Source organism: Trachypithecus francoisi, unplaced genomic scaffold, assembly GCF_009764315.1.
Source record: "Trachypithecus francoisi isolate TF-2019V2 unplaced genomic scaffold, Tfra_2.0 Lachesis_group21, whole genome shotgun sequence".
NCBI lineage: Eukaryota > Metazoa > Chordata > Mammalia > Primates > Cercopithecidae > Trachypithecus > Trachypithecus francoisi.
This window is the reverse complement of record NW_022681467.1, coordinates 2693460-2719829: the sequence shown is the minus strand read 5'-3', so window position 1 is coordinate 2719829 and position 26370 is coordinate 2693460. Positions and strand designations below refer to the sequence as shown.

Below are 26370 nucleotides of genomic sequence, written 5' to 3'. Positions count from 1 at the left end.
GGTGGCCAGAGGCGTCCTTCACTTGAGCAGCATCAGAGGGTGTGGGCTGACCTCATAAAGGGGCCATGGGTGTGACTACCTGGCTGGGGAGTGAAGCCAGAGGGCAGAGGCACCCTGGAGTGCAGACCCCAGCAGACACTCTGACCACGCACAGAAGCATGAACTGAGCGTGCTGGGGACAGAGAACAGCCAAGGGGCAGCCGGCAGTCAGTTCAAGTCCTCACGAAGGAGGGCAATACCACCTGTGGGCCAGGACAGTCGGCTCGAGGGCCAGCAGCCAGGAACGTGGTGAAGAACTTGGATCTGAGGTGGGCCCATGGTGCAGCTGTGGTGTGCTTGCCAGAGTGGCCTCCAAGCCCACCCTGGAAGGTGATCCAGAGACCACAGAGCAGAAAGGCGTCCTTGTCAAAGTGAGCTGCTGGAAGCCACCAGTGTCAGGTCAGTGTAAAATAAGGAGCGGGAAGAGGGTGGAACAGGTCAATGTGCTTAAAACACAGAGAAATGGGGTGATGGTGAGGAGACCATCTGCCTGGTCCTAGGTCCTCCGTGTTCACATCCCCCATCTCTCTCAGCCGCATCAGCTCCCCAGTAATGGTAGGGTTGGGGTGCCACAGTGGACACTTGGGCAAGAGTCCTAGAGATGGAAGGTGCTTGTCAGTCACACACACTGGTTTATGAACAGATGCAGGCAGGGCTGCCCCAGCCAGCTGATGAGCCTCCTGCATAGCTGAGGACTTGATTTGCATTCCTAGGGGAGAGCTTGTAGGGTGCCAGAATGACGTCACCAGAATGTCACCAGAGGGTGGCCAGATTAAGACCTCATGAATCTTCTGACTGTGTGTATGTCATTTATATTTAGTGCCTGATGGATATCAGGTGTCTCTTAGTTTTGTCAACATGCTCTGTGTTCAACTTAGATATACACTGCCTCCACATATATTTCATTAACACAACTTACGATTTCTGCCTACGTCCGTCTCTATTTGCCCACTCTCTATACACATTTTAACCGGTTTGCCTGTCTTACAAACTACATGCTCATTTATATTCTATAGTAGAATTGGATATCCTCAAAAGCAAATGTACATTCCAAGCTGTTATCTACATGTGTGTATCTCTTAGATTGAGATAGGTTACAAGGTAGGGGGAAGGGCAGGCCCTGAGTTAAAGAGTGGATACTTCCATCAAGTATGCTTAGGTGCTTTCTTGACCTCTTGATGAGCCTCCTTTTCCTCCTGTATAAAGGGGTTACTCACTAAACAGCCCCATGGGGGATGGCAATGATTACCTAAGACACACAAAGTGCCTATGGAATGTCTCAACCCTGTCCTTCTGAGGGTTTCATGGAGGCTCCATTTCATAGGCATGGCTGATTAACTGGTCATTGGTGATTAATGCAATCTTTGGCCCCTCTTTCCTCCCTGGGGTGGAGGGTGGGGCTGAAAGGTCCGACCCACAAACCACACTGCAACCAGCCTCCATCCTGAGACTATCTGGGATCCTACCAGGATTCACCTCATTAGCATACACTCAGGTGTGGTTAAAAAGGGCATGTTAGAAATAACCAAGATGCTGCTGTCACATCTCAACCACTCAGGCAATTGTAAGGGTTTTAGGTGCTTCCTGCTAGAAACCTGGGGTGAAGACCAAATGTATATTTCTAATTCTACTACAATGTCACCACTGTGTTAACAGAAGTTCCTTCCTTTTAATCAGCAGTGCCAAGAGGAGCTGGGGTGCCAGTATCTGTGCATCTTCAGAGGCAGCAGGGGCCAGCGTGCCACATCTGGCCCCAGTCCTGAAAGGATAGATGGTGCTTGGCCTGTGGCCCTTGGCTGAGGCACCATGGTCAGGCTCTGCCAGGCTCTGCTGCTGGTAGTGGCCACTATGGCCCTTGCATCCAGAGGAGTCCAAGCCTGGAGCTCAATGAAAGTGGTGAGGACATTCCAAGATATCCCTCAAAACTACGTCTATGTGCAGCAGGCACTCTGGTTCGCCATGAAGGAGTATAACAAGGCCAGCAGAGACAAGTTCAGCTTTAGGGCGCTGAAGGTTCTGAAGAGCCAGGAGCAGGTGGGTGGGGTGCTTGCTCCTTGCCTTTTCACTCCCTGCCCTCAGTGTCAACAAATAGACTCAAACTCGGTAAAATACTTAAAAGGGTTTATTCTGAGCCAAACCTGAGTGACCAAGGCCTGTGATACAGCCCCAGAAGGTCCTGAGTACATGTGCCCAAGGTGGTTTATAGCTTAATATTGCACATTTTAGGGAGATAGAAGTTACAGGTAGACATCATTCAATACACATAGGTATAAGTTGGTTTGGTTTAGAAAGGCAGGACAACTCGAAGTGTGGGCTTCCAGGTAGTAGATGGATTCAAAGATTTTCTGATGGTTGATTGGTTGAAAGAGTTAAGTTGTTACCTTAAGACCTGGAATCAGCCCAGCATGGCGGCTCACACCTGTAATCCCAGCACTTTGGGAGGCTGAGGGGGGTGGATTATCTGAGGTCAGGAGTTCAAGATCAACCGAACGACATGGAGAAACCCCGTCTCTACTAAAAAAAAATGCAAAATTAGCTGGGTGTGGAGGTGCATGCCTGTAATCTGAGCTACTTTGGTGGCTGAGGCAGGAAAATTACTTGAACCAGGGAGGCGGAGGTTGTGGTGAGCCAAGATCACGCCATTGCACTCCAGCCTGGGCAACAGGAGCAAAACTCCATTTCAAACAAACAAACAACAACAAAAAAAACCCAACCTAGAATCAATAGAAGGCAATGTCTGGGTTAAGATCAGGGGTTGTGGAGACCAAAGTTAATAATCATGCAGATGAAGCCTCCAGGTGGCAGGCTTCAGAGAGAATAGATGGTAAATGTCTCTTATCAGGCCTTTAAAAATGCCAAACTTTTAGTTAATTCTCTCCTGGATCAGGAAAAGACCTGGAACAGGAAGGGGATTCTCTACAGAATGCAAATTTACCCCTGTAAGAGCTGGTTTTGCGGGGCCATTTCAAAATTCATCAAAGAAATATATTTTGGGGTAAAATGCTTCTTTCAGGACCTGTATGTGTCTTGGGATGCCATAGAAGAGTCAAGTTGGAATTTGGTATCTTATTGCTACAAATAATCTGTTCTGTCAGTCTGAAGACCTCTGTTTTAATGTTAAAGCTGATCAGTTGTTTCTGAATTTCAAAGTCAGGAGGGTATAACGAGGCGTGTCTGACCCCGTTTCCCGTCATGGCCTGAACTAGTGTTTCAGTTTTACTCTGGAATGCCCTTGACTGAGAGGGGGGGTGCATTCAGTCACTTGAGAGGTCTTAGAATTTTATTATTGGTTTACATCCGTCTGAACAGAGCCTGTTATCTGCGGATGGCAACTGAAACTAGGAATGGAAGACACAACTGAGAGATGCCTTTAGCCACAATATATTTATTTTATTTTAGGAGTTTTTGAAGGAAAACAAATTATATTTAATTATTTGTTATACTGGGATGGAGATGAAACATAAAATATCCATTAAAATCACTGAAAAGTGGTTATAGTCACATCAAAAAGCAGAGATAAGAGCCCAGAAGGCAGCTTAAAGGGAGCAAGTTTGGACCATTTGTGCATCATCAATGTGGGCCGTGGCAAGGGTGGGTTACAACACATTGAGTGAGTGCAGCTGATGCTGGGAAAGGAGCCTGGACAGAAGGGAGGCTCCTCTTTACAGGAAAATGCCAACTCAAAAATGAGAAAGAAATGGCCTAACTAGAAAACTATGCCATCTTCTAGCTGTATCTTCTCACCACCACCACGGTCATAACTATTTCAGGCAAAGATCATCAATCCTACAACCACTGGATGAGAGTGTTTGGTGTGAACCATTGCGGGGACTGCTTATTAGTTACCAGGGGAAAAGACACCCTTCTAATCAGGAAACTTGATAAACACCTTTCTTACCAGATGCTCACCACCAATACTGAGACAAATTGGCATCACATACTTCCAGACACGATGTGCACAGAGGGGATGCCAGCACCTGTATATGGTATTCTTGCTCAGAATGCATACTTTGAATGTAATCAGAGGAGAAATTAGACAAATCCATAATTCAGTACATTCTATAAGACCACTTAAAATACCAATATCATGAGAAATGGGGGAAAATGCTGGAAAACTGTTCCCCAACAAAGGAGACCTACAAAGCATGACAACTAAATGCAGAAGGTGGTCCTGTATTATCTCGGTGTCATCTAGAGATTCAGTCTGGTTTGTGAATTTGAAAAGGAGAGCTTTGTTTCTCTAAAGGGTTGCAGCCTGCAGGGTGACCATCCTGACAGGCTGGGAATTCTGACAGAAGTTGGAAAGAGGCACTTTGAGGGAAGAAGCATAAGACAGGAATCTGTGCTGAATGAGTTGGCTAAGTATACATATTTAATAAGCTATAGGAGGAGTCATGAATATTTATTAAAGAAAAATGTATGCAAGCACAGTTGAGCTTCATGCCTCTTCATGGGTTGCATCTTAAAAAACTGCTGATATTAGCATGATCCAAAGGTGGATTTTCAGTCCTCTGATGGCAAAAGCTGAAGCAGAGTCACAAAAACCCTCACTGTGCATCCTTCACACGTCAGCCAAAACCAGTCCAGAGGTGGTGGTCAGTTTTCAGGAAGGGATGCCTTGTGAAGCTGGTGAGCTCTCACATCAAAATGCAAAGAGGGAAGAGGGTGTCTGGTCTTGGCCTCAGATGATTGACTAATGGCCATAAAAGAATGAGTCGTTTATTTCTTGTTTTCTGGTGTTGGTTTCTGCTTACTCCTTAAGAAAGGATACAAATTAAAGATTAGTGAGGAGAGGACACACTGAGGTATGTCTGACCTCCCATCCCATTATGGCTGGGAATTCAGTTTTTAAGGTTTCTCTGGGGTCCCCTTGGCCTAGAGGGGGTCTATTCAGTCCATTGGAGTTTAGGATTTTATGTTTATTTCTCAATAAAAGAAAAGAAAAAAATTATAAAGGATATTATTGGGACAATTGATGAGATTTTAATCTGGGCTATATAATAGAAGAGAGCCTTGTACCTGCGTTAAATTTCCTGAGAAAAGTTATTGTCCTGGGGCTTGGCAGGAGCCCAAGACAGGACAGGGTGGAACACCATGAAGGCCCAGGAATGAGATCAGTTTTCCGGAGTCTGGGGAGTGAGAGGGTGGCAGAGGTGGAAGGCGACACCGAGCTTGGGTCATGGAGGTGCTGACATGAAGCACCATGCAGAGATGCCTCTCCGTGCTCCTCCTCCTCCTCCTCGAGCTCATCTCTCTGCTGCCTTCCCTTTGACCTTTCCTGTTCATGTCTCCAGGCTACCAGGCCACCTGCCCTACTTTCCTGTTTTCTTATCTGATCAGGAGAGAAGGTTCACTGGGAGGCTGCATCCCCGATAGTGCTGGGACATTAGACCCCTTATGCATCTTGCCATGCTCTGTGGGACTTTGGCTCCCTCTGGTTCTTTCTGTAGGTCTGGTTATGTTGCTTGTGTTGCTTGAGTAGAGGACACCTGTGAGCAGAAATGTGCCACGAATGAGCGAAATTAAAACCTTAGAACACAGGCAGCCTGCAGCCTCTCAGGCATGTTTAACAGCTGTTCTCAGTAAGTTCCCACCCCCTCCAGAACTATTCCACTGTCTTGGATTTCTCCGTGTCTAAGCTTCCCTACTTACATCAGTAAAATAGTGTTTTTGCTTTATAGGCAGGTGTTTAGTAATAACAGTAAACCGAATACCTGGATATCTAAAAAAATTATATACCACTTTGTACTGTTTCTTGTTTTTTTTTTTTTTTTTTCCGTGAATGAATGTTTTATTTTTCAGTTCGCTGTGAGCTTTGGAATGCAGGCAATAATTCAAAATAATCAGGTAGAAACAGATTCAGTAAGAGACTACAACACAAGTATTTAAAATTCCTTGACCTTACAGCTACATACTGCTGGAAAAGAGCACAGAAAAATATTTTTTTTATGTACCATCCCCCAAACAACACACCATAAAAGCAAAAAGAAAAATTCTTGGTGACAATTCAGTTTAAACTTAATAATATATACATAGGCTTCACGGAAAGAAAACAGCCATTTCTTATTGGGAGATTTAAGTTAAAAATACACCAATTTGGGCCGGGCGCGGTGGCTCAAGCCTGTAATCCCAGCACTTTGGGAGGCTGAGGCGGGCTGATCACAAGGTCAGGAGATCGAGACCATCCTGGCTAACACGGTGAAACCCCGTCTCTACTCAAAATACAAAAAATTAGCCAGGCGTGGTGGCGGGCGCCTGTAGTCCTAGCTACTCAGGAGGCTGAGACAGGAGAATGGTGTGAATCCAGGAGGTGGAGCTTGCAGTGAGCCGAGATCGCGCCACTGCCCTACAGCCTGGGTGACACAGCGAGACTCCGTCTCAAAAAACAAACAAACAAACAAAGCCACAAAAATACACCGATTTGTGTCAGGGATTGGCGAAGTGTAGCCTGCTGCAGGTTTTTAAACGGAGTAGTTACAGAAACAGCTTGGCCTGCAAAGCCTAAAATCTTTACCATCGGGCCCTTTAGGGAAAAGTTTACAGATGCTGCTCTTTTCTTTTCTTTTGGACATTTGAAGCAATTTTATTAATTTTTTCCTGACACATTAAATGCTTCTATTTATTTTTAAGGTATACAACATGATGTTTTGCTCTACACATTGTGAAATGACTACCAAAATCAAGCTAATTGCCATACCCATAACCTTACATAGTTACTTTTTTTGGTTTGTGTGTGTTAGGAATACTGAAAATCTACTCTAAGAGCAAGTTTCAAGCATATGATACACTGTTAATAACTGATGTCATCATGCTAGACTATCTCTTGGTAGACTGAGTTCTGCTGCAGAGTTTGTGCAACGTGAGTGCTGGTGCAAGGAGCATCCCATCCCCAGCAGCCTGGAGCCACACAGCAATGAGAGAATTCTAGTTTACTTGGCACCAGGGCTGGTTGCTTTCTGCAGGTGCACTCAGGTCTCATAGCTCACTAAGCTACAACTACCTTCTTCTACTTTACAGGTGAGGAAACAGTCACAAAAAGGTTTAGTAACTTACCCAGAGCCACACAGCTAGTAAGTAGAAGAGTCAAGATTTAAAGCCAGGCTGAGCCAGGTGTGGTGGCTCACACCTGTAATCTCAGACTTTGAGAGGCTGAGGTGAGAGGATTGCCTGAGCCTGAGATCAGCTTGGTCAGCATGGTGAACTTCGTCTGTAAATTTAAAAAAAAAAAAAAAAGAAAAAGAAAATTAGTTGCGTGTGGTGGCACCTGCCTATAGTCCCAGATACTCCAAAGGCTGAGACTAGAGGATTGCTTGAGCCCAGGAGTTCAAGGGTGCGGTGAACTGTAGTTTTGTCACTGCATTCCAGCCTGAGCAATAGTGCTACACCCTGTCTCAAAAAAAAAAAAGAAAATAAATAAAAATAAACTCAGGCTGCTATGCTCTTCTTCATCAGCACCTGCCTCTGAACAATGCCCAGTGGAGCGAAGGTGGGGGAAAAAGTGCAACCGCAGGGGAGCGGAGGGGAGGGGTCTCAGATGGCCAGGAGTCAGACAGGCCTGTCTGTGTAAAGACTGGGCCGGGTGCGGTGGCTCAAGTCTGTAATCCCAGCACTTTGGGAGGCCGAGACGGGCGGATCAAGAGGTCAGGAGATCGAGACCATCCTGGCTAACACGGTGAAACCCCGTCTCTACTAAAAAATACAAAAAACTAGCCGGGCGAGGTGGCGGGCGCCTGTAGTCCCAGCTACGTGGGAGGCTGAGGCAGGAGAATGGCATAAACCCGGGAGGCGGAGCTTGCAGTGAGCTGAGATCCAGCCACTGCACTCCAGCCTGGGCGACAGAGCTAGACTCCGTCTCAAAAAAAAAAAAAAGACTGGCCGGGCGCGGTGGCTCAAGCCTGTAATCCCAGCACTTTGGGAGGCCGAGGCGGGCGGATCACGAGGTCAGGAGATCGAGACCATCCTGGCTAACATGGTGAAACCTCGTCTCTACTAAAAAATACAAAAAACTAGCCGGGCGCGTTGGCAGGCGCCTGTAGTCCCAGCTACTTGGGAGGCTGAGGCAGGAGAATGGCGTGAACCCGGGAGGCGGAGCTTGCAGTGAGCTGAGATCCGGCCACTGCACTCCAGCCTGGGTGACAGAGCGAGACTCCGTCTCAAAAAAAAAAAAAAAAAAAAAAAAAAAAAAAAAAAAAAAGACTGAGGGGCTCCTCAGCAGTCAGGACTCCACCTGCCTCCTATTTCCTGAGCAAGCGTGGGTCAAGATAGGATTAGTGGTTGCTTGGTAGCTGATGAGTATGAATGAGAGCTGTAAGTAGTTTTTTTTTTTTTTTGAGACGGAGTCTCACTCTGTGGCACAATCTCGTCTCACTGGAAGCTCCACCTCCCAGGTTCATGTCATACTCCTACCTCAGGCTCCCGAGTAGCTGGGACTACAGGTGCCCACCACCATGCCCGGCTAATTTTTTTGTTTTTTTTTTAGTAGAGATGGGGTTTCACCGTGTTAGCCAGGGTGGTCTCGATCTCCTGACCTCATGGTCCACCCTTCTCGGCCTCCCAAAGTGCTGGGATTACAGGCATGAGCCACCGCGTCCGGCCTAGAGCTGTTAGTTTTTTACTGTAATTTCAACTCATGACATATGACTCAAATATACGGCAGTGATTTGCAACTAGGAGTGGCTTTTGCTCCTTAGGGGTGTTTTGGCAATGCCTGGAGGGACTTTTTTGTTGTTATGACCAGAGGTGACTGCTCCTGACATCTAGTGAGTGTAGTCTCAGGATTCTACCAACCATCCTGCAATGCACATGGCAGCCGCCAAACAAAGAGGATCCAGCTCAAAATATCAATAGCGCTGAGGTTAAGAAACTTGATATACAGTCACCAAAAAGTTCTAAGAGTACAGTTGGAAGTTTTTTTTAAAAAAATGAAAGCAAGCCCTCAATTTCTTGCATTTCCAGTCTGGCTTGTCCTTCTTGAGGGCACCACTAAGAGCAGCGTGCTCTATCCTTCTAGATGTTTTCTATGTACTTACATGTGTGTCTGAAATATTTAAAAGTATACTTTATGGTCATAAAATCATGCTTTCTATGCTATTCTCTACTTTTTTGGCCACTTGAAACATGTCTTGAAAAAGCTACATAAATACACTTGGATCCACCTCGTAGTTGTATCATGAGATGATGTGCCATAATTTTTTTTTTTTTTTTGCCCATTTCCTAATGGGCCATGAGTTTTGTTGATAGGAAATGAAACAATGAGTATTCCTTTGTATGTGTTGCTATGATATTGTGAGGTTAAAATCAGGTGTCAACTTGACTGGATTGAAGGATGCCACCATGGCCGGTTAAGTCTTATTTCCGGGTGTGTCTGTGAGGGTGCTGCCAGAGGAGATGAGTGTTTGAGTCAGCGGACTGGGAGAGGAAAACCCACCCTCCGTGTGGGTGGGCACCATCCAATCTGCTGCCAGTGAGGCTAGGACAACACAGGCCAGGTGGGAGACGAGGATGGCTTTGCTTGCTGAGGCTTCTGGCTCTTTTCTTCCTGCATTGGATGTTTGTTTCTCCTGTCCTTGGACATCTGACTCCAGGTTTTTCGACCTGTGGACTCTGGGACTTGCACCAGTGGGTCCCTGGGGTCTCTTGGGCCTTTGGCTGCACTGCCAGCTTCCCTGGTTTTGAGGCTTTTGGGCTTGGACTGAGCCACCACTGGCTTCTCTCTTTCCCTGCTTGCAGACAGCCTGCTATGGGATTTTTGCCTCGTAATCGTGTCAGCCAATTCTCCCTAATAAACTCCTTCTATATACAAATTTATTCCATTAATTCTGTCCCTCTGGAGAACCCTGACTAATACCAATAGTATCCTGAATTTGAATTCATTGGTTAAAGAGTACATTTGCAAAATAATGGCAGATTGCCCCTTAAAAGGGCTAAATTACGTTAGATTTTTGGCAATGCTGCAGGTCTGAGTACCTCTTGCTTCTCATTTTCACCAGCTGTGGTCTTATTTTGTCTTTCAGATGTTTGCCAGTCTGATGGAGGCAAAAATAACATTTTTAAAATTCCCCTATAGAGTGAGCAATTGTCTTTCATTGAATTTCTCTGCAATATTTGTTTACTTCTAGGAATTGTTTCTCTTTTACTTTTGCATTGCTTGTGTTGCTCTTACAGAATTATAGATGTTCTTTATGTACTATTCATATTAAACTATGGTTCTCATATGTACTGCCAATGTTTTGTGCTTGCCTGTCTGTTGCTTGCAGTTTAATTTTGCTTACGATGTCTTTAAGATTTTTTTAAAAATATTGACATAATAACATTTGTTTTTTCTTCTCATATGTTGTCTGGAGTTTATATCTTGCTTAAGAAGTCCTTTTCCATTTTTGAGTATGACAGTTACAATTGTTATACATAAAGTTTTGGTGCCACAAAAGAAATAGCACTCGAATATAAAATTTTCTTTTTTTCCTCTCAGCAAGGCAATTTACTTCTATAGCAGGGTGCATCCTCACAGATAGAGCAACAGTGAGCACACACCTGGACAAGGGAGGGGAAAGGGTTCTTATTCCTGAAGCAAATGGCCCCTGCTGCCACGTCATTCCCCTACTGGCTAGGGTTAGACTGCACAGGCCAAACTAATTCTGATTGGCTAATTTAAAGAGAGTGACAGGGTGAGTGGTTTGGCAGGAAAAATGGTTATGACAGAGAAGGAAATCGAAATGAGTCAGGGTGGAGAATGAGTCAGGGCAGAGCAGGTAATCTGAATGAGTCAGGGTGGAGCAGGTGATTCGAGAAAGGTTGCTTTACGAGGAAGTTAAGTTTAAAAGTAGAAGGCAAAGAATTGAACATACTGACATATTGATTCTTTGAAGAGAAATTTAGAACTCGTATCTAACACAGTTCTTCTAAGACATTTATAATTTTAGCTCAGTAATTTATCTTGGAATTATTTTTATTTATGATGTGGGTACTGGATCTAACTTCAACTTTTTAAAATAGTAAATTTTCCTCACCCTCTCTATAAAAGACCTCTGTGTTTTGAAAAGCCAGCTCACTATAGACTAAGTATCCAAATATAACTGGGTCTGTTGTAGGATCCTTGATTATTTTATTTGTTCCTCAGTCGGTATTGTAGAGTTGCTATTGAGTAGGAACAGTCCTTTACATTATTCTTTTAAAAACCTTTTAAAAATAAGAATTCCCATTTATTCCTTAAAACCTTTTCATTGTGAAACTAACACAAAAACAGAAAAGTTCATAACGCATAGATGTCAAGCAGAGTGAATCACTTTAAAATGAACGCTTTAAAATGAAATGATTCCCCGTCTAGTCTGGAGAGAGCTTCTCAGGCTTCATGGAGTTATGCATGCCGCTCTTCCCTGCTCTGCCCTGGAAGAAACCTTTACCGTGAACACTGCCTAAGTGTACAGCCCTCACACCACAGCTTTACCTGCTGCTTGAACTTCATAGGTGTGAGATCCCACATACTGTGTTATTTTGGTTTGGCTTGTGTCTTTCAATATTACATTTGCGCATTTCGTTCATGTTGTGGCATGTAGCAGTAATATACTCCTTTCATTTTTTTCAAAATCAAGTGTTTTATTTTTTTAAAAAAAATTATTGTATATATTTAAAGTATACAACATGATATTTTCATATACCTGTAGATAATGGAATGGTTACTACTGTCGAGTGAATTAACATATCCATCATTACACATTGTTACCTTTTTATGGGGATCAAGATACCCAAAATTCACACTTTCAGAAAAATCCCAAATACAATACCGTAACCTTGACTTTGTCCTCATGATGTACATTAGAACTCTAGACTTGTTTGACCTACATATCTGTCTCTTTTTATCCTTTGACCTATGTCTCCCCATTTCTTCCCTGACCCACTTCACTTTTTATGTTAAGTGAAGTAAAAAATCAGATGCAGAAAGAAAAATACTGCATGATCTCATTTATGTGTGGAATCTTAAAAAAAAAAAGTATGTTCATTCTTATTGCTGTAGAGAATTTCATTATATAAGCACACTACCATGTATTATCCTGCTATTGTTGATACATATTGGGGTTGTTTTCTGTCTTTGACTGTATGAGTAGTGACACTGTGCACACACAGGCATACCTTGTGGATACGGTGCCTTGTGGATTCAGTTCCATAATACAAGCCACTGCATTGTATTCCATGCGATACACTGAATATCACACTAAAGTGAGTCACATACATAGTTTGGATTCCCAGTGCCAATAAAGTTAGGTTTACACTATACTGGAGTCTATTAAGTGTCCAGTAGCCCTAAATCTAAAAATGTGTACCTTAGTTCAAAATACTGTATTGTTAATAATGCAAATGATACCTAAACCTTAGGCCAATTGTAATCTTTTGCTGGTGAAGGATCTTGTCTCGATGTTGGTGGCTGCTGACTGAGTAGGGTAGTGGCTGTTGAAGGTTGAGGGGACTGTGGCGATTTCTTAAAATAAGACAACAGGGAAGTTTGCCACATTGATTGACTTACTCTCATGAAAACTTTCCTGTAGCATGTGATGGTGTTTGATAACATTTTACTCACAGTAGAACGTTTTTTAAAATTGGAGTCAACCCTCTCAAACATTGCAGCTGCTTTATCAACTCAGTTTCTGTAATATTCTAAATCCTTTGTTGTCATTTCAACAACGTTCACAGCATCTTCACCAGAAACAATTCCATCTCAAGAAACCATTTTCTTTGCTCATCTCTAAGAAACAACTCCTCATCTATTCACATTTTATTATGAGATGGCAACAATTCAGTCACATTTTCAGTTCCACTTCTAATTTTAGTCATCTTGCAATTTCCACCACATCTGCAATTACTTCCTCCACTGAAGTCTTGAGTCCCTCAAAGTCATTCATGATGATTGGATCAAATTCTTCCAAATTTCTGTTAATGTTGATATTTTGAACTCCTCCCATGAATCACACATGTTCTGAATGGCATGTAGAATGGGGAATCCTTTCCAGGTTTTCAACTTACTTTGCCCAGATCCATCAGAGGAAGTTACCCAGATCCCAGATCCATCAGAGGAAGCTACAGCCTTATGAAATGTTTTCCTTAAATAACAACACTTGAGAGTTGAAATTACTCCTACAGAATGGATGTTGTATTAGCCAACATGGAAACAATATAAATCCTTGTATATTTCCGCTAGAGCTATTGGGTGGCCGGGTGCATTGTCAGTGAGCAGCAATCCTTTGAAGGGAATTGTGCATGTGCTTTTTTTTTTTTTTTTTTGAGCATTATGTCTCAGTAGTGGGTGTAATATATTCAGTAAACCGTGCTGTAAACAAAAATGCTTTCATCCAAGATTTGATGTTTTCTTATATGTAGAGTAGATTTAGCGTAATTCTTAAGTGCTTTAGGATTTTCAGAATAGTAAATGAGCATTGGTTTCCACTTAAAGTCACCAGCTGCATTAGCCTCTAACAAGAGGGTTAACCTGTCATTCGAAGGTCATTCGAAGGTTGACTTCTCTCTAGCTATGAAAGTACTAGATGGCATTTTCTTCTAACAGAAGGCTGAATGATCTACATTGAAAATCTCTTGTTTGTGTAGCCACCTCCATCAATGATCTTAGCTGCATCTTCAGGGTAACTTGCTATAGCTTCTACATGAGTACTTGCTGCTTTGCCTTGTAGTTTAATGTTATGGAAATGGCTTCTTTTGTTAAACCTCATGAACCAGTCTCTGCTAAATTCCAACTTTTCTTCTGCAGCTTCCTCACCTCCCTTAGCCTTCATAGAATTAAAGACAGTTAGGGCCTTGCTCTGGACTAGACTTTGGCTTAAGGGAATGTTGTGGTTAGTTTGATCTTTCATCCAGACCATTAAAACTTTCTCTATATCACCAGTAAGGCTGTTTTGCTGTCTTATCATTTACGTGTTCACTAGAGGAGCATCTTTAATTTTTTTTCAAGAACTCTTTCTTTGCATTCATAGCTGTGTTAACTGGTGCAAGAGTTCTAGCTTTCAGCCTATCTTAGATTTCAACATGCCTTCCTCACTAATCTTAGTCATTTCTAGCTTTTCATTTAAAGTGAGATATGTGTGACTCTTCTTTTCACATTACAGTGAGGCAACAGTAGGATTGTTAGTTGGCCTTATTTCAGTATTACTGTGTTTCAGGGAATAGGGAGGCCTAAGGAGAGGAGATAGATGGGGAATAGCCAGTCTGTGGAGCAGTAGGAACACACATATTTATAGATTTAAGTTCATTGACTTACATGGTCATGGTTCTTAGTGTTCCAAAACAATTACATAGTAACATCAAAGACTACTGATCACAAATTACCATAACAGATGTAATAATAATGAAAAAGTTTGAAATATTTTGACACTTGCCAAAATGTGACACAGAAACAGGAAATGTGCATGTGCATGTTGGAAAAATGGTACTGGTAGATACTTGACTCAAGGTTGCCATAAACCTTCAATTTGTAAAGAACACAGTACCTGTGAAGCATGATAATTCAAAGTACAATAAAATGAGGTGTACCTGTATTTGTACATGTGTGTGCCTTTGAAGTCACGTGTACATCCAAAAGTGAAATTGCTCGATCCAAGAGTGTGCACTTCTCTCTCTGACCTCTAACCTAAGATTTAAAGGGCTCATGTGACTCAGTCAGGTCAACCAAGTCAATCTCCCTGTTTTAATTCAGCTTTCCCCTAGAGGATAGCCTAATCACAGAAGTAAAATCCATCCTATTCATAGTCCTAGGGATCCCACAGGGCACACACAACAGGAAGCAGGACTCCTGGGGGCATCTTAGAATTCTGCCTACCACACTCCCTTTGTTCAATGCCCAGGAAACTTTTCTAGAATTTCTTAAAATTTTTAAAAATATTTTGTCAGTTGTCTCTGATTCTTCTGGGACGAGTTATTGTGTTTAAACTTGGTCATTCTCTTTAATATGTTCTCTCCCTTAAGTCTTGTAAACCTTGTTTTCTTGTTCATTTTTAAATAAATTCCACTTTTGCCATTGAGCTGTTCTGTTTCCCCAAGAGGCTCTCCTTGAACAGAAGGGCTGCTAGGGGCTTCATGCAGGTAGAACGCCCTGAGAAGCAGAAATTTTGGAGGAATCCGTATTTCAATAAGGTGTGGATACTGAGATTGACAAAGAATAGGAGACTTTAGAGATAATCAATACAAATACACACTAAGTGAGTTCCAGTTCTGGGTCATAGTTTTATTTCCTCAATATCTATTGATTAGGCATGAAGAGGCTAGAAGCTCTGCTGTTTCCCAAGCTCTAATAAGCAAACCATTAGCTTCCCCAGGAAAATAATTTTTGGGGGAATCATTTTCTTGCTTTATTTTGGAGACAGTTACCATTACTTTAAAATTAAATACTATGATGAGACAGAGATATCAAGATAAGAAACCTTCCAAATCACTCCAAAACTTCTGGACGAAAACAGTTGAAGAGGGGGAAGGCAGAAAGACATTCTTTCCCCTGAGTAGTCAATGACATGTTTATTTACCAGAGATGACAATTGATATTATACCTTCTTTAATAACATATTATTTTTACATTACTCATTGACAGGTGACAGATAGTTTGGAGTACTATATTGAGGTCAAAATTGCCCGAACCATTTGCAAGAAAATTTCAGAAGATGAAAACTGTGCTTTTCAAGAGGATCCCAAAATGCAAAAGGTATGTGGCTGAGACAAGGAGAATCCCTTGCCCTGGTAAGATTTGTGTACCACATCATATTCAGTACTGTGGATGACCAGGTTCTAGACACAGAGCATCGTTTCTATTATCTGTTGCTGATGCCAACCTTCCATTCCCGAACGTTATGGGATCTTTGGGGTGTTGCTTTTCTGGCTGGAAACTTCTGTGACTGGTGGCACCTTTGCCCAAGTTCTTGTCCTGTTTCTGGGAAGAATGAGGTACACAGACAAGTGGAGGGTGAGCAAGACAAAGAGGAGCTTCACTGAGTGTTAGAACAGCTCAGAGGAAAACCCGTGGTGGGTAGCTCCTCTCTGTAGGCAGTTTATTCAGAGTGTTCAACTCTCAGCAGAGAGGGTAGCTCCTTTCTGCCGCTGGTCATCTGGTAGTCTTCCCAGCTCTCAGCAGAGAGGATAGCTCCTTTCTGCAGCTGTTTGTCTGTCTTCTGCTTTATCTGAGTCTGGGGGTGTCTATGGTCTTCAGAGGGGAATTGTGTGCTGATTGGTCTATAGTCAGCTATGGGTGGGCCCAGCAATAAGTACAAGTTCCCCCTCTGGTCTGCAGGACTGGCAGTCCAGCCCAGAGGCCTCAGGTCCTCCCCAACCTGAAGGTGGGACTTCACCCGGGACCAACCCCCTTCTGCCCAGGAGCCTGTCTGCCTTCCACCACCCTTCATGGCCCAGGCTGTTCATGCCAAGTGGCACCAGCAGGCCAGTGCTGAGCTGTCCTCAGCACTCCCCTCAGCCTCCCTCCCGTACTCCTTGGTGCCCAAAGACTGGAGGGGGTCAGAGTATTACAGCTGTCCTAAGCAGGCGTGCACCCAACTGGATTGCGACAACTCCGGGTTCTGCCCTAGCCTTGCTCCATGATCAGAGCAGGTGCCAGGAGGGGGAGAGGCCAGTCAGTATAAGCAGGCATCTCCAAGACTGTAGGGGGCAGGGAGAACTTCCCAGGTTCAAGAGAACTTCTCCTGCCTCTCAGCCTCCCAAGTAGCTGAGACTACAATCATGTGCCCCTACTCCCAACTAACTTTTGTATTTTTAGTAGAGACAGTGTTTCAGCCTGTTGACCAGGCTGGTCTTGAACTCCTGACCTCAGGTGATCCACCCGCCTTGGCCTCCCAAAGTGCTGGGATTACAGGCATGAGCCACCGCGCCTGCCCTAAATATGAGGATATTTTTAATTGGTATTATGTCTGAGCAGTTTTTGCCAATCACTTATCTGCCACTATTTCTGGCTATCCATGTCTTGTGCTTGCTTTAGATATTTAGTAAATAGATGAAAAAATACACAGGGCACAGAAATATGCATATATAAGGTTTTCCAATATAGTTTCATTTATGAAAGAAAAAAATTGGAAATAATTTCACCGTGTTAGCCAGGATGGTCTCGATCTCCTGACCTCGTGATCCACCCGCCTTGGCCTCCCAAAGTGCTGGGATCACAGGCGTGAGCCACTGCGCCCGGCCAAAATCCTCATCTTTTAATGAAGAGCAGACAGCTTAGCAAAATGCCAAGTGCAAGCAGGTGGCTAAATCTAGAGAGTGAATTCTTATAAAAGATTAGAAGTAATTTTAAATTAAGTAATATTTCAAAAATTCAAGAAAGTACTACCAATGATATATCAAATGCCTATCCACCTACCACACAAGTTTTACAAATATTATCATTTTATTACATTAATTTTAACTATTTTTTTAAATTTATTTTTATTTATTTTTAAAAATAAATTTTATTGGATATATTTAAAATATATCACATGGTATTATGTGATTCATATAGATAGTAAAACGGTTACCATAGTGAAGTAAAATAACATAATCTCACATAATTATGCATTATTTTTGTGACACGAACAACTAAATCTAGTCATCTAAAAGAAGTTCCAAATATAGTGTAATTTAATTAACTCATGATGTACATTAAACGTCATCCTATATCTGCTAATTTGTAGCTTCTAGCCTACATCTCCCAACCCCCCACAACCTGCTCTGGGGGTAACCATTACTTTATTCTCTCTCTGTATATTTGACTTTTTTTTAGATTCTACATATAAGTGTGATCATGCCATATATTTCTTTCTGTGTCTGGCTTGTTTCACTTAGTACATCCCCCTCCAGTTTCATCCTTGTGGCCAATGACATGATCCCCTTCTTCTTTAAGGCTGAATAATATTTCACTGTGTGTGTGTACCGCATCTTCTTTAACCATCCACCAGTTGATGGGCACTTACATTGTTTCCACATGCTGGGTATTGTGAATAATGTTGCAATGAACGCAGGAGTGCAGCTATCTTTATGAAGTGACGATTTTATTTCCAGAGGGATTGCTAAGTCATATGGCAGTTCTATTTTTAATTTCTTTAGGAACCTCCATACTGTTTTTCATAATGACTGTGCCAGTTTACATTCCCAGAAACAGTGTACAAGGGCTCGTTTCTCTCCACACCTTCACCAATATTCGTTATCTCTTGACTTTTAGGTAATAGCCATCCTAAAGGGTATTACTATTTATTTTAAAAAGTAAAATGCTACACATCTATTATGCTCCCCCTCAAAGATAACCACTCTTCTATCATTGGTAGGTAACATTTCTACCTATGTTTAAAAACTTTTGCCTATGTAAAAGAATTTTGTATGCTTTTCAAAATTTACATAAATTTTGGAACTTTCTGTTTTGTTTCGTTTTTTTGTTTATAGGACTTGCTTTTTAATATCCTTCTTTTTGGAGCAATAAGGCAGCTCCTGTTGGGGCCACAGCCTTAGGTGGAGGAACACAGCCAACCTGCTGCGACTCCCTGACCTCACTCTACTCCTGCTTCCCACTTTTCTGATTTTATTCCCCCTTGGCCAAACTCAACTGGAAGCCAGAGGGGCCCACTGAAACTGCCCATGGTGGTCATAGAGCAAGGGTGCCCACTGGCATGGTCCAGAGAGGTCAGAGGATAAGAGTGTCCATTGAAGCAACCCACAGAGGTCAGAGGTCAAAAGTGCACATTGGAGTAGCCCATGGAAATCAGAGGGTAAGGATGCCCATTGGTGTAGTCCATGGAAGTCAGAGGGTAAGGGTGCCCATTGGTGTAGTCCATGGAGGTCAGAGGGGTAAGGGTGCCCACTAGAGCAGCCCATGGAGGTCAGAAGGTAAGGGTGCCCACTGGAATTTCCTATGAAGGTCAGAGGGCAAGAGTGCCCACTGGAGCAGCCCATGGAGGTCAGAGGGTGAGGGGCCCACTGGTGTAGTCCATGGAGGTCATAGGGTAAAGTTGCCTATTGGAGTGGCTCATGGAGGTCAAAGGGTAAGGGTGCGCAATGGAGCTGCCCATGGAGATCAGAGGGTAAGTGTGCCTATTGGAGCTGCCTATGGAGGTCAGAGGGTAAGGGTATCCACTGGGGCCGCCCATGGAGGTCAGAGGGCAAGGGTGCCCATTGGAGCAGCCCATGGAGGTCAGAGGGCAAGGGTGCCCACTGGAGCAGCCCATGGAGGTCAGTCTTCCAAGACAAGCCAGGTAGAGACAGGAGGAGTGCAGACCTCAGGGGACAAAAGGAGAAAATTTAACACAGGGGCATGGGTGGAGATGTGAGAGCCATATGAGTCCATTATTAGTCTATTGAGATACCTCGAATGAGAGCTAATGTTGGTTAGGTTGGGGAGGTGCTCAGATTCTGGGTCTATGAAAGTTTGTTTAGAATTTGCTGATTGATTAGCCATGGAGGAGGAAAATCAGGATGGCTTTGGGTTTGAGAGGTTGGGAGGTGGTTTACTGCCTTTGCTTTCTCTTATGATTGCATCCTCTATCTTGAGTACATGGCACTCAATAAACTTTTATCCACTTGCCCACATCTATTTACCACGTGGAGATTTTTATCTGTCTCTGCCCTTGCATAGGATCCTTTCCTGTTTCATAAAGCTCCTATAGATGGGACCTATCTGTTTTCTTGGTTTATTTATAGGTATTTAGAAAGGAAGAAATTGCGGGTATCTGGGATCTTTGGAAAATAAATTTTAAAACAATATTATTTTAAATAGTCACTGGCCTGATTCAGTCCATGTAAAAAATTTGGAAATTTTAAAAAATACTAAGCTTTTTAAAATCAACTATAGATACCCTTATCCAAATCTTACCACTGTAAATATATTGATATGTATTTTAGTTTAAAAATATTTTATGTTTATATTTTTTGTAGTTGAGACCATAATGAATGCTGTTTCATGATCTAGATTTTCATTTAATAATAAAACCTAAGCATTTCTAAAACTGTAAAATTAGAACATCATGTAATGAAACTATTTGATATTATATTATGATGCTTCCATATATTATTTAGCCAATTCTTGAGAATTGATTAAGATTTTCCCTAATTTTTAGCTACTATGGACAGTGCTATAATTAATAGTCTTATTTCTATGTGTGTGTATGTCTGATTATTGTTTCCTTATAGGCAAGGTTCTCAGAAATTGAATTACTAATCCAATATTTTTTCACCTCTTAAAAATTTTAATATACATTGCTAAAATATCCTCTAGGGTTGAGCTTGATAATTGGGTTCTTCAGGTCCTCTGTTTCCTGATTGTTTTCTGTCTACCTTGGCTGGTCCAGAAGTTAAGCAATTACTTAGTCAACTCTCTGGCAAACCTGATGCCCACTCTCTCTCTTTGCACCACTGGCACACACAGGCTCCCCCATCCCTGGATCCCCCTCCGGCCCAGGTGTAGGAGCCTGGACTCAGTTCTGCAAGGCTCTGTCTGGGTTGCTGGTGGAGTGTCCTATTTTCTCCCCCAAACTGTTCCTACACCTTTATATCTTACACAACTTCTTCTCTACTTGTTGCTGTCATTCAAGTTTACACTGACTTCATGGAAGTATTCTTACTTTATGTTTTTATTCTAAATGAAGATTTTAGGAGAGAGAGGAGGGAAACAGTGTTCTCGTTCCCAGGCAGGGAGCCAAAACCCCACATATTCTGCAGGACTCTGGGATGAGAGCTACTTGTTTCCTTCCAGTCCTACAGCTGCAAGCTTTCATCCTTGGTTGCTGGCAAATTTTTATTTCCCCAAGGGGTATAGGACCTGGCACTATTCTTACAATGTTGCATTCCCTGGGTAGGACTCTCTGTGCAGCCTGGGGTCTCTGTGGGCTACAGGGAGTCCATGTGGATGGATGAGAGTCAGGGCTGGAGTTGGGGATTTTCCGATAATAACCCGTCCTTGGGTTCTGACCCTTGCTCTCCTGGAGTGAATGAAGCCACACCCATGATGGCTCAGATCACAACAGGTGAACCGATGAGGACTTCTTTGGTGAGGGGGCTGGATCTTCTGTTTTCTGACGAGGCATGGCTGACTCAGACAGATTAGCCCTGCTGATTCTAACTCCTGCCTGGAAATAGGAACTTCTGCTTTTGTTTTTTTTCTTTTTAAAATAGAAGCTGAATACTCTTTTTGTCTCTTTCAGGTGGTTTTTTGTACTTTCATTGTTGCATCTAAACCATGGAAATTTGAACTCACCATGCTGAAGAAACGATGCAAAGATATGTAGTTATCTTCTAGCGTGTTTTGCACACTCATTTCCATTTTAAAGAAGAAGCAAAGACACTTGCAAGAACTAGAACAACACAGTTAACCCATTGACTTCATTTGTTTGGGCTTTTTGCATTTTTGTGTGTTCTTCATGTGCTGGTGTTGAAAATCCATGATGTGTTTTGACAGCATTGCACAGCCTATTCTAGCTGGATACTTCACCTACTAGCTGGGATAATCTGCTACCAATAAATGGAAGCAGTTTCTACACCTCACCCAACTCTGAGTACAAATTACTTTTCATGGACAAATCTTTCTAGATAACCAGAGGACACAGTCCTCAATTGCTTCAAGCATACTGGCACTTTCTGTAAGGCTCTGAGAGTCTGGCTGCCTTGAGAGTTTCTGTCCATGGATTTCTACAGAAATCTCCCTTCCCAGGACTTTTTGGAAGATGCAGCCTGTTAGCTTAGAAACAGCTAGTTTTAACCAGATCCAACCAAAAAGACAGTTTGGCCATTTAGAGATTTTCATTGGTTTTGAATTGAAGCAGAAAAGTTAATGATGCAGGGAGAGAAGACTGCATTCATGTGTGTGTGTGTGTGTATGCATGCGTGTGCATGTCTGTGCATAAGTGTGTGCTCACAGTTAAATGTATTAGTTACTTAACGCTGCATGACAAATCACCTGGTCATTTAATGGCTCAAGCAATTTATTTATATATCTCATGGTGTCTGTGAGTCAAACATCTCTGGGTGGCCTGACTGGGCAACTCTGGTAGTCACGTCTCATTGGGTTACACTCTGATATTGGCTGTGTTGCCATTATTGGAATATTTGATGGACTCTGGAGAATCCCTTCCAAGGTAGCTCACTCTCATGGCTGCAGGTTGATAATAGCTATTGAATGACGTCTTTGTTCTCCACGTGGCTTCTCCGCAAGACTGCATGTGAGCTTGGTATTTCGGTTGACTTGCTCCAGACACAGTATTCCCAGAGACCAAGATGGAAGCCACTGTATCATTTGTAAACTAGACTCAACCCAGAACAGCCCTGGCTCAGTGTGGACTATTCAAGGACATAAAGATAGGAGATTAGGGTCACTGGAGGCTATCCGGGAGACTGGCCACTACAGTGTGTACATGTGTGTGCATGTGTGTGCATGCATGTGTATGAGGAATGGACTGAGGTGCTAAAGGGGGACATCATGACCATAAAGAAGCACTTTCTGAAATCCTGATGCTTAGACAGCAGCACCAATGTGCAGGTTGGGGCCAGGAGACAATATTGTGTAATAATCAGTAATAATACAGGGTCAGGTTCTAACTTAGACACATGAGAGAGGGATGGTGAAGCTCAGAGGTCACCTGCATGACAACTCTCCATGAGGGCTCTTCTCTGACAGGGCTGACTGCAACCTTCTGAGCCTCTCTGCCTGAAGTCTTTCTCTGCCAATGAAGGGCAGGCTGGAGTGCCAGTGGGTAATACCCCTGAGAGGAGCCCTCAGCCAATGATAGAAGTTGGAGGATAAACATCCTGGCCTTTTGTCCCCTGGGATATAACACCAAGTTGTGTCTACCCAGTCACTGACTCAGCAAGACTGAGCCCTAGCTATCCATATTGTTAATTTCACTATCTGTGCTGCTTCTGCCCCTTACCATTTCCACTTTTCAGTTGCCTTTCTGGAATTATTTCTAAATAAGCCACTTGTACTTGAATTTTTTCTCTCAAAGTCAGCTTCTGGAGGAGCCAACCTGATAGTAGAACCCAGATCTACTGTAAGTGGCACCCTGAGACCCCCAGGGGCTTGCCTGGCTGAGATCAGACATCAGGACACCCTTCACCTTGACAATGGAAAAACCGAATTCTGCCAAAATATTTAAAGAGGTTTATTCTGAGCCATATGAGTGGCCGAGAAGGAAACACAGTCTCAAGAGGTCCTGAGAAAGTGTGCCTGAGGCGGTCCGGTTATAGGTTGGTTTGAAACACTTGTGGAGGAGGTTCCAAGATGGCGGAATAGGAACAGCTCCCGTCTACAGCTCCCAGCGTGAGCTACGCAGAAGACTGGTGATTTCTGCATTTCCAACTGAGGTACCAGGTTCATCTCACTGGGGTTTGTCAGACAGTGGGTGCAGTCCACGCAGCAGGGTGGGGCATCACCCCACCCAGGAAGCACAAGGGGATGGGGAATTCCCTTTCCTAGCAAAGGGAAGCTGTGACAGACAGTACCTGGAAAATTGGGACACTCCCACCCTAATACTGCACTTTTCCAAGGGCCTTAGCAAAGGGCACACCAGGAGATTATATCCCACGCCTGACTCGGAGGGTCCCATGCCCATGGAGCCTCCTTCACTACTAACACAGCAGTCTGAGATCCAACTGCAAGGTGGCAGTGAGGCTGGGGAAGGGGCATCTGCCATTGCTGAGGCTTCAGTAGGTAAACAAAGCGGCTGGGAATCTCAAACTGGGTGGTGCCCACCGCAGTTCAAGGAGACCTGCCTGCCTCTGTAGCCTCCACCTCTGGGGGCAGGGCATAGCTGAACAAAAGGCAGCAGAAACTTCTGCAGACTTAAATGTCCCTGTCTGACAGCTTTGAAGAGAGTAGTGGTTCTACCAGCACAGAGTTTGAGATCTGAGAACAGACAGACTGCCTCCTCAAGTGAGTCCCTGACCCCAAGCAGCCTAACTGGGAGACACTTCCCAGTAGGGGCTGACTGACACCTCATACAGCCAGGTGTCCCTCTGAGATGAAGCTTCCAGAGGAAGGATCAGACAGCAACATCTGCTGTTCTGCAATATTTGCTGTTCTGCAGCCTCTGCTGGTGATACCCAGGCAAACAGGGTCTGGATTGAACCTCCAGCAAACTCCAACAGACCTGCAGCTGAGGGGCCTGACTGTTAGAAGGAAAACTAACAGACATAAAGGACCCCATCTGTACATCACCATCATCAAAGACCAAAGGTAGATAAAATCACAAAGATGGGGAGAAACCAGAGCAGAAAAGCTGAAAACCCTAAAAATCAGAGCACCTCTTCTCCTCCAAAGTAATACAACTCCTTGCCAGCAATGGGACAGAGCTGGATGGAGAATGACTTTGATGAATTGAAGGAAGAAGGCTTCAGACGACTGGTAATAACAAACTTCTCCGAGCTAAAGGAGGATGTTCAAACCCATTGCAAAGAAGCTAAAAACCTTGAAAAAAGATCAGACGAATGGCTAGCTAGAATAGACAGTGTAGAGAAGTCCTTAAAAGCCCTGATAGAAGTGAAAACCATGGCATGAGAACTACGTGATGCATACACAAGCTTCAGCAGCTGATTCAATCAAACTGGAAGAAAGGATATCAGTGACTGAAGATTGAATGAAATGAAGCAAGAAGAGAAGTTTAGAGAAAAAAGAGTAAAAAGAATCAAACAAAGACTCCAAGAAATATGGGACTATGTGATCAAATCTATGTCTGATTGGTGTACCTGAAAGTGACAGGGAGAATGGAACTAAGTTGGAAAACACCCTTCAGGATATTATCCAGGAGAACTTCCCCAATCTAGCAAGGCAGGCCAACATTCAAATTCAGGAAATACAGAAAATGCCACAAAGATACTCCTCGAGAAGAGCAACTCCAAGACACATAATTGTCAGATTCACCAAAGTTGAAATGAAGGAAAAATTGTTAAGGGCAGCCAGAGAGAAAGGTCGGGTTACCCACAAAGAGAAGCCCATCAGACTAACAGTGGATCTCTCAGCAGAAACTCTACAAGCCAGAAGAGAGTGGGGGCCAATATTCAACATTCTTAAAGAAAAGATTTTTCAACCCAGAATTTCATATCCAGCCAAACTAAACTTCGTAAGCGAAGGAGAAATAAAATCCTTTACAGACAAACAAATGCTGAGAGATTTTGTCACCACCAGGCCTGCCCTAAAAGAACTCCTGAAGGAAGCACTAAACATGGAAAGGAATAACTGGTACCAGCCACTGCAAAAACATGCCAAATTATAAAGAACATCAATGCTAGGAAGAAACTGCATCAACTAAAGAGCAAAATAAACAGCTAACATCATAATGACAGGATCAAATTCACACATAACAACATTAGCCTTAAATGTAAATGAGCTAAATGCTCCAATTAAAAGACAAAGACTGGCAAATTGGATAAAGAGTCAAGACCCATCAGTCTGCTGTATTCAGGAGACCCATCTCATGTGCAGAGACACACATAGGCTCAAAATAAAGGGATGGAGGAAGATCTACCAAGCAAATGGAAAACAAAAATAAGCAGGAGTTGCAATCCTAGTCTCTTATAAAACAGACTTTAAACCAACAAAGATAAAAAGAGACAAAGAAGGCCATTACATAATGGTAAAGGGATCAATTCAACAAGAAGTGCTAAGTATCCTAAATATATATGCACCTAATATAGGAGCACCTAGATTCACAAAGCAAGTCCTTAGAGACCTACAAAGAGACTTAGACTCCCATACAATAATAATGGGAGACTTTAACACCCCACAGTCAACATTAGACAGATCGAGACAGAAAGTTAACAACGATATCCAGGAATTGAACTCAGCTCTGCACCAAGCAGACCTAATAGACATCTACAGAACTCTCCACCCCAAATCAATAGAATATACATTCTTCTCAGCACCACATTGCACTTATTCCAAAATTGACCACATAGTTGGAAGTAAAGCACTCCTCAGCAAATGTACAAGAACAGAAATTATAACAAAGTGTCTCTCAGACCACAGTGCAATCAAACTATAACTCAGGATTAAGAAACTCACTCAAAACTGCTCAACTACATGGAAACTGAATAACCTGCTTCTGAATGACTACTGAGTATGTAATGAAATGAAGGCCGAAATAAAGATGTTCTTTGAAACCAATGAGATCAAAGACACAACATACCAGAATCTCTGGGACACATTGAAAGCAGTATGTGGAAGGAAATTTATAGCACTAAATGCCCACAAGAGAAAGCAGGAAAGATCTAAAATTGACACCCTAACATCATAGTTAAAAGAATCAGAGAAGCAAGAGCAAACACATTCAAAAACTAGCAGAAGGCAAGAAATAACTAAGATTAGAGCAGAACTGAAGGAGA

General features: G+C 43.0%; 1 protein-coding gene across 2 annotated transcripts; it reads left to right on the top strand.

Moving 5' to 3' along the window:
- The first annotated feature begins 74 nt into the window (after nucleotides 1-74).
- LOC117068364 (cystatin-13-like) lies at nucleotides 75-21545 on the top strand. Of its 2 annotated transcripts, none has more exons than XM_033185432.1 (4): nucleotides 75-438; nucleotides 1720-2073; nucleotides 15623-15733; nucleotides 21201-21545. In XM_033185432.1, the coding sequence occupies exons 2-4, from the start codon at nucleotides 1846-1848 to the stop codon at nucleotides 21282-21284; spliced, it is 423 nt and encodes a 140-aa protein (XP_033041323.1). In that variant the 5' UTR covers nucleotides 75-438; nucleotides 1720-1845; the 3' UTR covers nucleotides 21285-21545. The 2 variants fall into 2 exon arrangements, with proteins under 2 accessions (XP_033041323.1, XP_033041322.1); XM_033185431.1 differs by having other exon boundaries at nucleotides 1717-2073.
- Nucleotides 21546-26370: the final 4825 nt, after the last annotated feature.